Source organism: Lissotriton helveticus, chromosome 10 (assembly GCF_964261635.1).
Source record: "Lissotriton helveticus chromosome 10, aLisHel1.1, whole genome shotgun sequence".
Taxonomy (NCBI): Eukaryota; Metazoa; Chordata; class Amphibia; order Caudata; family Salamandridae; genus Lissotriton; species Lissotriton helveticus.
The window spans coordinates 275580350-275592410 of NC_136071.1; the positions used below are offsets into that span (position 1 = coordinate 275580350).

Consider the following 12061-nt stretch of genomic DNA (forward strand, 5'->3'; position numbering starts at 1 on the left):
AGTTAATGTAATTTGCCAGTTTTCATAAAGGCAAACTATATAGGACAATCGATTTTGTCAATCAAAAATCACAACGTTCCAAGGTGCTAGCTTTACAGAGTAAAAAAAACCTTTAATCTCCTGATTCATGATAAGATCATCAGATTCACCACATCTCGCCAGACAACAGCTCTATGAAAAAAATATGCTAACACGTGTTGCTAAAAAAATAGCTCACTAACACTTTTTGATTAGTTGAATGTATTTCTGTAGACTTTACAATGCTATGCTGCCTTATTTCTTTCCACCTGATCTTATACAGAGAGTTCTGAATAACCACAGTCATTTCTTTTTCGGGAAGGCAACTGCTTTCAAATTTCCAGAAGATCTGACACAAATGTTATACTTTACTTTCCACTCTATGATGCCTTAAAATATTGCAACTGAATGCCTCAAGGATTACAAAGCATAAACATGATCATTGTAAATCCACCAAATGCAAATTGTCTCCATGAACCAATTACTGCTTGTTCGATGTTTGATGATTGCAATAGAGTTCAAAATAGCACCTACCTTAGAATGCCTTAATGGGTCCCGAACGAGTAAGGGGTTGTGAATGGAGGTACAGAGTTTTTATAGAGAGATGGATATCACACATGGTCACATGCAGGGTCTGCCAGGTGAAATTTTAAAATGGAAAAAACACAACTTCTGCTATGGTCATTTTAGAGTATTTTCGATTTGACGGTGTATTGCAAATTCTTTTTTATTGGCTACATCTAATGCCTGATTATTTTATGTTTATATGTTTATTGCATAGCTCTTTCGCCACTGGTTTAGGTAATGCATATTCTGCTAGTTAATGTGAAGGAAAACTGAACCTTGGATAATACGTGCAGGGAGAGGTGACACAGGAAAAGCACAACAATCAATTAAAAAACAAAAGGTTGTGTTTATTCTTGATAGTACATATTCATATTAAAAGCATTCTAATTCAAAAACATAAGAACCAGATATTTATGTGAACAATAAATCAAATACAAACAGTATGTTTATAACACAATTATACAAAAATTCATAAAACAGTGGCAGACCAATATGGTCATCGACGCGCGTTTCGGCGTGTTAAAGAAAACGCCTTCTTCAGGAGCCACCTTAAAATCTGAAAAACATATATAAAATAAATTAAAAACATGTAAGAGAGTATCTCATACTCTTATCTTTTTTATACTAGTACAAATATAATTAGTTGTGCTTACATATCTGTGTCTCCCTACTTAAGCAGCTAGCTATTGTAGCTGCAAAAGGTACAAACTCATTAATTTACATTTGAGCAGTGGTATGGGGTCAACTAAGCAAATCTGCAAAGAGGGATTCCACACAGGAATTCTGTACAAATAAGGGCAGTTGACTCACATTTACACCTAATGGAGGAATGAATAACCAGAGCATGCATATTTACTTAAATTCATGCATAAACTACGAGGACACGGGATAAGTGTTCTCTAAGTGTTCTTTATTTTTGATAGGTCAAAAATAGAATGAATTATTTTAGACCTGGGCAGTTAAATCATGTTATTTACAGTCAAAAAATACGGAAACATGAACTAATTTAGAGGCACAAAAATTGTTTGACTGGCCCAGAGCTACAATAGGTGTATTTATATTACTTTAGATAACAAGTTCAGTGGCGTGAGATGTCATTCCACCCAGGCGACAGGAAATTAAAGATACAAGAGTTTCATCCGGCCTTGATGTTTTAATAAGGAATCATATGAGAACCCATATCACGTGTTCTCTCGGGTCAGGTATGAGTTCAATTAAGTATGCACGCTCATGTTTCCGTATTTTTTGACTGTAAATAACATGATTTAACTGCCCAGGTCTAAAATAATTCATTCTATTCTTGACCTATCAAAAATAAAGAACACTTAGAGAACACTTATCCCGTGTCCTCGTAGTTTATGCATGAATTTAAGTAAATATGCATGCTCTGGTTATTCATTCCTCCATTAGGTGTAAATGTGAGTCAACTGCCCTTATTTGTACAGAATTCCAGTGTGGAATCCCTCTTTGCAGATTTGCTTAGTTGACCCCATACCACTGCTCAAATGTAAATTAATGAGTTTGTACCTTTTGCAGCTACAATAGCTAGCTGCTTAAGTAGGGAGACACAGATATGTAAGCACAACTAATTATATTTGTACTAGTATAAAAAAGATAAGAGTATGAGATACTCTCTTACATGTTTTTAATTTATTTTATATATGTTTTTCAGATTTTAAGGTGGCTCCTGAAGAAGGCGTTTTCTTTAACACGCCGAAACGCGCGTCGATGACCATATTGGTCTGCCACTGTTTTATGAATTTTTGTATAATTGTGTTATAAACATACTGTTTGTATTTGATTTATTGTTCACATAAATATCTGGTTCTTATGTTTTTGAATTAGAATGCTTTTAATATGAATATGTACTATCAAGAATAAACACAACCTTTTGTTTTTTAATTGATTGTTGTGCTTTTCCTGTGTCACCTCTCCCTGCACGTATTATCCAAGGTTCAGTTTTCCTTCACATTGATTACGTTCCCTGTATAACAAATTCAGTTACACAACAGGGGGTCCTTGTTATTTACGCCTATTCTGCTAGTTAATACATAGTCTTTTTACTGCTGATAGTGTGCAGTCCTTCTTCTCTTGGCGGCCCATAGAGAGTTTACTATTGCTATGGGTACCATATACATTTATACTTTTGCTACTGACATTGATGGTCTTTATTATTGGAATGGACACTCAATAAACATTGTACCTTTCTTATATGATTAGAAAGATCTTTTTAAAAAGCCTAGTCGGAATTTTAAAATGAAGGTAGAGCACTAGTAAAAGACTCAGACATCTCAGCATCAATGTTAATTGTAACCCGATTCCTCCTAAATATACCTTTGATTAATAATTTAGCTGAAGAAGAGACGGGCCCCGACTTGAAGGTGACAATGCCCGAGTCGTTAGCACCCAGATCATTTAAAGTCAGGGTATGGCTGTTTCCATCTTGAACAGAAATCTGGGTCAAGGGGCTGTTCTGCAGAGGAGTCCCGTCAAGCCACCACTGGACTGTCCGCACGCCCTGGCGTGATAGCTTGCAGGTAAACATGGCAGATTCCCCCTCAAAGACATCTGCATTCTGTAAACCAGATACTATCTCTACAAGTTCTGCATAACAGAGCAAGAAAACAGACGCTGAAATCATACACAAAAATACATTAATCTTCACTGTATAAAATTATTCAAGCACAATTACCACTGATTTCTGATAAACCTAAGTTCAATAACATCGCCAGGTAATGGAAAAATAAAACAAACTAAATTACAAAGGCAGAGATAACCACGACTCTGTTTCATCAAACCTGGGTCGTTGTGAATCACCCGCTTTAGCAGCTACAGCAGGGGTGGAGACCTTGATGGGCCTCTTCTCTCTTCAACTCGGCAGACAAAGGCTTATGAATAAAGTGAAGGGGTGGGTGGGTAGATACATGAATGAGTGAAAGTATGGATGGGTGCATGGGTGAAAGAGTGGATGAATGGGTGAGTGAAAGGATGGATAAATGAAAGAATGGATGGATGAGTGAAAGAGAAGGTGGATGGATGAATGAAAGGGTGGATGAATGAGAGAAAGGGTGGGTGGATGAGAGAAAGAATGGATGTATGAGTGTAAGGGAGGGTGGGTGGGTGGATGGATGAAAGGGTGGATGAGTGAAAGGGTGAATGGATGATGAGAAAAAGTATGGATGCATGAGTGAGTGAAAGTATGACTGGTGAGTGAAAGGGTGGGTAGATAGATCGATGGATGAAAGGGTCAAAAGGATGTCTAGATGGAAGTGAGACAGGATGGATTAGTGAAAAGATGGATGGATGGATAAAAGGATGGATGCTGGGGTGTCATGAAAGCCCCAACTTTAGCAGCCACAGCAATGGGGACGTTATTGATGGGCCTCTTCTGTCTGCAACTTGGCAGACAAAGGTGAGTGAGTAATAAGTAGATGGATGGATGTGAGTAAAAATGTGGATGGGTAGATGAATCAATGAATGAAAGGATGGATGGATGGATGGAAGGATGCATGAGTGAAAGAAAGGATAGATGAGTGAAAGGGAGGGTGGATGGGTGGATACATGGGTGGATAGATGAGTGAAAGGGTGGATGGATGAGAGAAAGGATGCAGGGATGAGTGAAAGGATGGATGGATGAGTGCGGGGAGGGTGGATAGTTGAATGAAAGCGTGGATGGAAGTATAAGTGAAAGAATGGATGGATGAGTGAGTGAAAGGGAGGGTGAAGGGGTAGACAGATGAGTGAATGGATGGATGGATGGATGAATGCAAGGGTAAATGGATGGATTGGTAAGTAGATTGATGGGTGAATGGATTAGCAAAAGATGGATGGCTGAGTGAATGGGTAGAGGAATTGGACGGATGAATGGATGGATGGATGGATGGAGTGAAAGAATGGATGGATGGAGTAACAAGATGGTTGGATGAATGAGCGAAAGGATGGATGAATGACTGAAAGGATGGAAATATGACTGAATGGGTGAATAGAGAGATGGATAGGTGAAAGGGTGGATGGGTTGTTGGATGGATGAATGGATGGATGATGTATAGGTTTAATAGATAGGTTTGGAGATTGAGGGATAGGTGTAGATATGGATAGGCAGGCAGACGGGATGGTGAAACACTGAATGATGTATGGAAGAATGACAGAATGTAAAGGTGAAATGGTAGATGTCACCCGATGACTGAAAGGATGAATTGATAGATATTTGGATGAAAGACACAAGAGAACTCTTCTGGGGTTGGGGGGTAGAGATGACGTGTTTTGTTTGATTGGTGGCATAAGAGCTTTGGTTCGAAATGGGGGTGTTTTAATTTTCTGTCTACTTTCTTGCATCAAACACTTTCTTTTAGAGGGATAACTGAAGAGTGCAGTAATCTACAAAATAGTGGTTGTTTTAAAGTTTGAGTGAGTCAACTGTGCGACATGGTGCTGTTTACGGTCCTTTAAGTACAACACATTATCCCCATTATACATAAACGGTAAACGTCCTGATTTATTAAATCTGAACCCATACCTTTATATCTATGCACCCTCTGCTCCACATTTAGAGCTTTTCACAGTTAGAAATTGAATATTTTTCCGCCACCTATAATTGGTTAATGGGTCAATATCACTAGTTATTCAAGGTTATTACGTAAAGGGTATGACCGGCCAGTGTTGCTATTCAATCACAAGATACAATAGTAAAACAGAAATATCTTCTGTTGATTATTCACCAATCTCTCTCCAAAAATGAGTAATTAAGGATTAAACAAAAGTGCACAACAGTTTACTGTATTATAAACAGCAGACAGGTGGGGCAACAGCTCCCTGTAGACAAACTTTCTACCTGCCAAAGTTAGCTCTTTAACAAACTGAGAAGAAAAATATATCTAATTCTGTATCTCTTCCCTTGAATTGGAAACGCAGTAACAAATCTAAACTACTTGCACTTGTTGCAAAGTATGTGCTAGTCATACATTTGTGGGTGTGTTAACATAACTAAACATATGTAGTGGAGAGATCAGACTTAATACATGATTATTAGATCCTAAATGAGTCTACGGCATTAGCTCCAACCAGGTTACTTTGCCTTTAGCCCAGAACACTTTGAATTAGTATGTTCACACCATAAGGAATGATATTGCAAAGAGGATGTTTTAGTCAAGCTTCACACCACGAAAAACGCGTTGACTTTTGACAACTAATTGATTAGTCCCTCCCCAAAAATAAACTAGTGAGCATATTCACGTATTTTTATGAATAAGCCAATTTTTACCTTGAACGTAAACGGAGCTTGTTGTTTGCTGGTCTCCTGTGGTGCAGGTGTAGAGTCCCCCATCTTCCAATTCCAGATCATGAATGAGAAGTTCAAGAATGGTGCCAGTCTGCCTCATTTCATACTTATCACTTGGCTGCAGGACCAGCGACCCCTTCCTCCATTCCACCCGAGCATCAGACTTGGAAATCTCACACACCAGTTGGGCGGTTCCACCTTCCTCTGCCTCCGTATTCTGCAGCTCTTGTGTGAAGAGCGCAGGCAGAGCTGGAAAGCAGAAGCACAGTTTACCAATCTCACAGTACGTTTGAACCACCCCTTGCCCTCTGTTTAATTCCTCTTTTAAACCAATCATGTTTAGAAGTAAGCAAACAACAGTGACATGTTCTGAAGCAAATAGATTTCTTTGGGTACTTCTTTAAGATGTACTCCTTCTTTCCAATAGTGAGTAACTAACTGTATAATAATAATAAAGGGAAACACTATAAATGTGGTACACATATCTTTTGCAGGCCAACTAAATCCCGAACACCAAAGAACCAAGTGTTTGTTGGGAGACATATGCCTGTTCCACTTGGCAGTGTATGGACGTGGTTAGCTCAGTTTCTCCATAGCAATATTTTATACTGTTTCTGCCCTGATGAAGAGATGAGAACAGCTCATGAAACAAAGTTTCTGGCACATAATTATGAAAATCTCTTCGGAATGACTGCCAATTGATTTAGGGCTTAAACATCTTCACTTTCACAGTGCCTCTGACTGTTGCTTTTAGAAATATTGTTGTGTAATGTACGGGCCAAGCATTTTGTGGTAAGAAGTGCACCTTGTGCTTGTCTCAAACTAAATATTCTCACAAGTGCTGATATCCATTATTTCCGAGGTATTGTATTCAGCTAGGAGAATAGATGCCACCCAGCAGTTCAGCACTAGTTTGCACCACTGAACATTCTGAGGGGCTAATTTAGAGTAAGGGGGTGGCCAGGGCACTGGAAGGATGTACTCCACTGGCCTAGAAGAAGGCCAGAAACCATAGTTAGAGATCTCTGGCAGGAAGGCAGAGAGATCCCTGTCTTCACCAGAGCCTTTAAGGTCTTGGCTGGCGTGGGCTGCGCATATGCGCAGTCTCGCTGGCGAGATTCAATGATTTAGAGGGCTTTCAGTAAAGGGCTTTAAGCCACGCCCCTCTTTTCCATTGGCCGGCGGTGGCCAGCCATTGGGAAAGAGCTTTTAGTGACGTGGACTTTTCTCCTTTACAGACGGCCCACTTGGACGGGCTCCTCTGCCTTCCTTCTGCCGTGGAAGGTTTCTTATATTTATGGGGCCATGTGTTTCAAACACATGGCCCCATAAAGACAAGCTCCACCGCGTGTTTATTTTTGCATCTCGCTTTCACTTTAAAGTGAAAGCGGGATGCAAAAATAAACCGTGGCTGCCTATCGAGCGCTTGTCTGTTATTTGTATTGGGGTTTTGACGCGTGGTGAAGATTCTTTCTCTGTTCTTGTAGCCTAGTTGTTGATTGCATTACTGATGACAGATTAACGCGCCCAGAATACCGTGTTGTTCCCGAAAGATTTATACCGGGTCAAATATTTGCGACCTTAGTGCAGTTACTTATCGCTGCGCGGGCATCAGTTGGAGTTTCCCCGCGCTAAAACACTTGTTTTAACCAGCTTAATTACAAAAACAAAATAGTATTGCCATTTGCCACCATCGAGGAGATGAAGCAGTCAGCTATTTGCACATTCCACTGTAAAAATAGTCAGTTTAGTGTCCCCACCCGAGCCGCAGTGCCTTGCACTACAAGGCATTGCTCTGGCAGAGCCACTCCATCTGAAGACCCTCATGATTCCGGCAGTAAAGAAGATGTCAGGGAGGTGGGGAGGGGTGCTGCTTGATGGAGCGTCTAATATTTATCGAGACTTTCAGTAGACGAGCAAAACAGTTCCAACTTTGGGGGTGAGCGAGCACTACTCAATACAGCGTTCTGTAAAGCAGCAAAGGTCATAAGGCACATTCCCAAAATGCATGCATCTGAATCTGGGAGAGGATGTGACGTTTCAGGCAGAGCTGCCAACTTTGGACTTGGGGGACATGACATCGGCGTCAGCGCCACATCCTGTGATCCTGGACTAATCACTTAATATTCTCGTGCCTAAAAATAATTTGTGTGACTTTGTTTAAAATAATGGTGGCTCATATAAACCGTTTTGATACCTTCGGGTCGAATTCCCGCTACATAAAACTACTACAAAAAATATATATACAGCACATTAGCAATACTTTCCTTTGTCCTCAAAGTTGGACTGTAAACACTACATTTGATGCTATGTCACAGCTGTCGCAGTGTTTGGAGTCGGGTGGTTTGAGAGGGGCCTGCTCAGCCCAAGGGTTTCTGTGTTTGTGAACTCCCCACCCCTGTTTCTTGCTCGAGTTTTGCACCCGTCGTCCAGTGCCCACCCCCCTCCCCTTCGGAAGCCATGGCAGACACGGACTCCCCGGTAGGGAAGCGGCTACTCCTGCTGTTGTCGGACTCGAACCCGGGGACACCCCCAGGGCCCCCGCAGGAGCTTGGGCAGCGTTGCTGGCGCAGCGGGACCATACGTGGCATGAGTGGCGCTGAACCCCTTGAGCTGGTGGTGAGTGAGAACGGGTAGTCAAGGGGTATGGGGAGTGAGTAAGGAATATATGCCCACAGCGGGAAGTCTGAATAGTGTATTTTCCTGTTGTGGGCGGGGACAAATCAAAAGGAGGTAGAGGGGCGGGAGTTTGGTCATGAGAGTAAGGGATGAAAGAGGGGTTGGGGCGACTGTGCAAGATATACACTCGCTTCGAAGATCAAATCTGCAATGTTTCACTTTGATTCTCAATTTCTTCTTTCGTCGAAAGTAGTATTATCCCCAGTTGCATGTCAGTTGGGCAAGTACAACTGAACACATTCTCCGTCAGGAGAATTCACTTTTATGTGTTGCAGGAATTAGACGTATTTGTTGTTGGGGTGAGGGAGGAGGCTGACGAGTTGTCAAGCATTGGGGGCAGAGACATCTTTATATACATGTTAAAATTTCCTTTGGTGGGCTCACATTGCTGTTGTGGGACAACGTATAACAAACACGGGGGTCATTCTTCTGGACTATAGGTGGCAAGTAAGCATTTTAAAGCACACTGGGTAAGAAATATTGCTTTCAGCATAGCAAGGTTTAATACCAACTTCAGGGTTCCTAATGGATTGTAGCTAAATGATAAGCAAATGTTCTAAATTGTTACATATTTGTTTGTTATATGTAGTACGGTTTACAATCCCAAGTTCTATGGAATACCTCAATCTATGACAAACTATTATCTCCAGACTAGGCCAGTTGCATCAACCTAATAGGACTTAAAAACAAGCATTAAAAATGCGATAGGTCTCGCACTACATTAAGTTAAAGCCATTTGCTTTGCTATACAATACCATTAGCAAAGCAAATGGCTTTAACTTAATCAAAGGCAAGACCTATTGTATTTTCAATGCTTGTTTGTGGGAGCTGTGGTGAAGGCACTAAAACTCTGCTGACCAGGCTCCAAAAAGAAAAACATAAGAATGTCTGCCCTAAATAGGGCATACAATCTGAAGTACTTCAACCCATGGCCTAATCTCCAATGGGCCTTTGGTCAAAGGTTTCTGCTGGCAGAGCCAGTGTAGGGTAAAGTGTTGAAAAATGCTACTTCCCCGACTCCAAAGAGAGTGGGGAACAACAAGTTTGGCTAATGAGACAGCTACTTTAATATCCAATTGGAACTAAAATATATCTAAGTACGGTCAATATGAGTATGTCAGGCTTTGATGGTGTCTAATCTATGTACTCAATTAGGTGATACAGGGCACAAGAGATAAAGGTTATCACTCCAACCGCCAAAGATGTAATTACAGCAGCAGAAAGTCCCTGTATCAAACTGCCTGAATCTGGTACTTCAACAAAGGATGGACAAAGGCCAACATTCCAGGCTTATCAGAACAAGATTGTGGGTGACAGTGTATACAGAAGTGGACAGAGAAGTACCAGAAATGCAGTCTCTAAGCCAACAAAAGTAGTTTGCTGGACGACCTCGAGTACACACACTAAAATACAGCTGTTATTATGGAAAGGTGTAAAACAGGAAAACCGCAAATCAAGGAGATTGCAAGCCTACTTTTCAGCTTTTTAATTGAATTATTCTAGCTTCTCAATTATCCTAGTTAAGGCTGGTAAATTGAGCTCCATCTATAATTTAGGATGATTGTATGGATTAGGGTGGTTTTGTTCCTTATTAGTTTATGGTTCGGAGATTTTAGGGAAAGCTCTTTCCTGAAATATCTTCTCCAACATGTCTCCAGGGGTGCTAGAAAAAAGTCAGTCTATTTTAAAAGACTACCTTGAATAGGAGCTGTGCTTTTTATTGAAAGCATGACTACTTGTAGATGTGTGTCCCACCTCAAGGATTTCAGAAACAAACAGTGGTTGAAATAGAAGTCAAAGGAGTCTGAAGTACAAGGTGTGGAAAGGTTATGTAGGGTGAAAAAGTGTAGAAATTCAGAAAATGTTTTCCCCTTCTAAAAGCAGCAGTGATTTCATTGCTTTTCACATCTGTCTCCGCAAAAAGGAGGTGAAGAAAAACATTTAGCTTCTGGAATACTGAGCTTCCAAACTTTTAATAATATCCTATGCAGCTTTAGAAAGTACAATAAAATCAGTAAACAAAATGAGATCACAATTTAAATTCCTCATGCACTCGTGCCAAAATGTATATTCATATTAAAAAGTGTTACCCTTTACTTTCACAGCAGAGGTTGTTTGCTGGTCCCCAGAATCGCACGTGTATTCTCCAGTATCTTGTAAATTTGCATTATAGATGGTCAGCTCAACAACAGTGCCATCCTGGCTAATAGCATACTTGTTACTTGGCTGAAGGGCCACCTCTCCTTTTCGCCACTCCACTGGGGCATTGGCTTTAGTCAGCTCACAGGTCAGCGTAATTGTAACTCCCTCTAGAACCTCTTCATTACGTAGCCAGCGTTTAAATAGCACAGGCGGAGCTACAAAAATTACAAAACAGGACAAACAGATGAGGTTATTGTAAATTATCATGGAGCACTGGGTGCCGCAACAGCCTATTCAAATTCTGTACAGAAATTAAATGAGTTTTTGTTTCATGGTGGAGGGGACCTGGGGGAATAAAATATTTGAAAAATAAATATTTTTTATTTAGGCCTAAATCTTTAAATCTCTTTTTATGCTCCATAAAATTAATATTTCTTAAAAGGTGAACATGCATAATCCTCATTGTCTTTTGAAAATTGGCAGAGTTGGAATCTTTCAAATAAATGGAAAATTGGCTGCATGAAAGTGATGGCTACAAAAATAAGACTTTTATATTTTAAAAATGTATGGCAATAACATTGAGAAACTCAATAGAATTCTCATAAAAATTAACATGAGAATCTTTGAAAATCTATACATTATTCAACAGCAGTAATTACTGATGGAGCAATATCAGAAAAGTGACAAAAAGCTAAATGATAAGTGATCTTTCTGGTGGTGCATGTAGAGTGTGTGAAAATCCTTATTTGGCATACTAAGAAACAGAATATGACCACTGAAAAGAACACACTGATTTGGTAGAGTGCTGTATGCCGCCAATGCCACACCCACCAGGATTGGAGGATAAACGTCCTCCTCCGGAACATCGGGATCATATACTAAATAGTCAGTTAGTCAGCCAAACCACTTTATTTGGTTACTAAAAACCATAAAAGTACAACACATATTTCACAATAAGCAATACCATAAAATATTTAAAATCCGAATACTCAACTCATATGGGCAACTTAAAAAGTACATAATAGTATAAAATCAAATTTCATTAAATCATGTAAAAATTCAGGCTACCAATACAACTTAATTTTAACAGTATAAATACAATGATTGCAGTTAACCTAAAAGTCACTCATTAGGGGTTTAATGTTCTAAAAATCTTTTTCCTGAGTCGAACGGCTGCATCTAAAAAACTTGCAATATAAAATATCTCCCTTGGGTCATTCAGCAACTGTAGATAAAGTCGATAAAGTAGAGCAGGTTTGACCTGTATAAAACCTTTACCCCTTAAAATTGGTACTAAAAATCTCCTTCGAATAGCACTATAATGTTCACAAAGCATTATAAAATGCATAGTATCTTGCGTTGAGAAATTATCAAATG

General features: G+C 39.9%; 1 protein-coding gene across 1 annotated transcript in view; it reads right to left on the reverse strand.

The window, feature by feature from the left end:
- OBSCN (obscurin, cytoskeletal calmodulin and titin-interacting RhoGEF) overlaps positions 1-12061 on the reverse strand; it is a 2124484-nt gene that overhangs the window by 1346480 nt on the left and 765943 nt on the right. Inside the window, exons 65-67 of the mRNA XM_078665296.1 lie at positions 10633-10899; positions 5846-6112; positions 2920-3189 (exon numbers count right to left, since the gene is read on the reverse strand). Coding sequence (XP_078521422.1) covers positions 2920-3189; positions 5846-6112; positions 10633-10899 — 804 coding nt within the window. The remainder of the gene's footprint in view (positions 1-2919; positions 3190-5845; positions 6113-10632; positions 10900-12061) is intronic.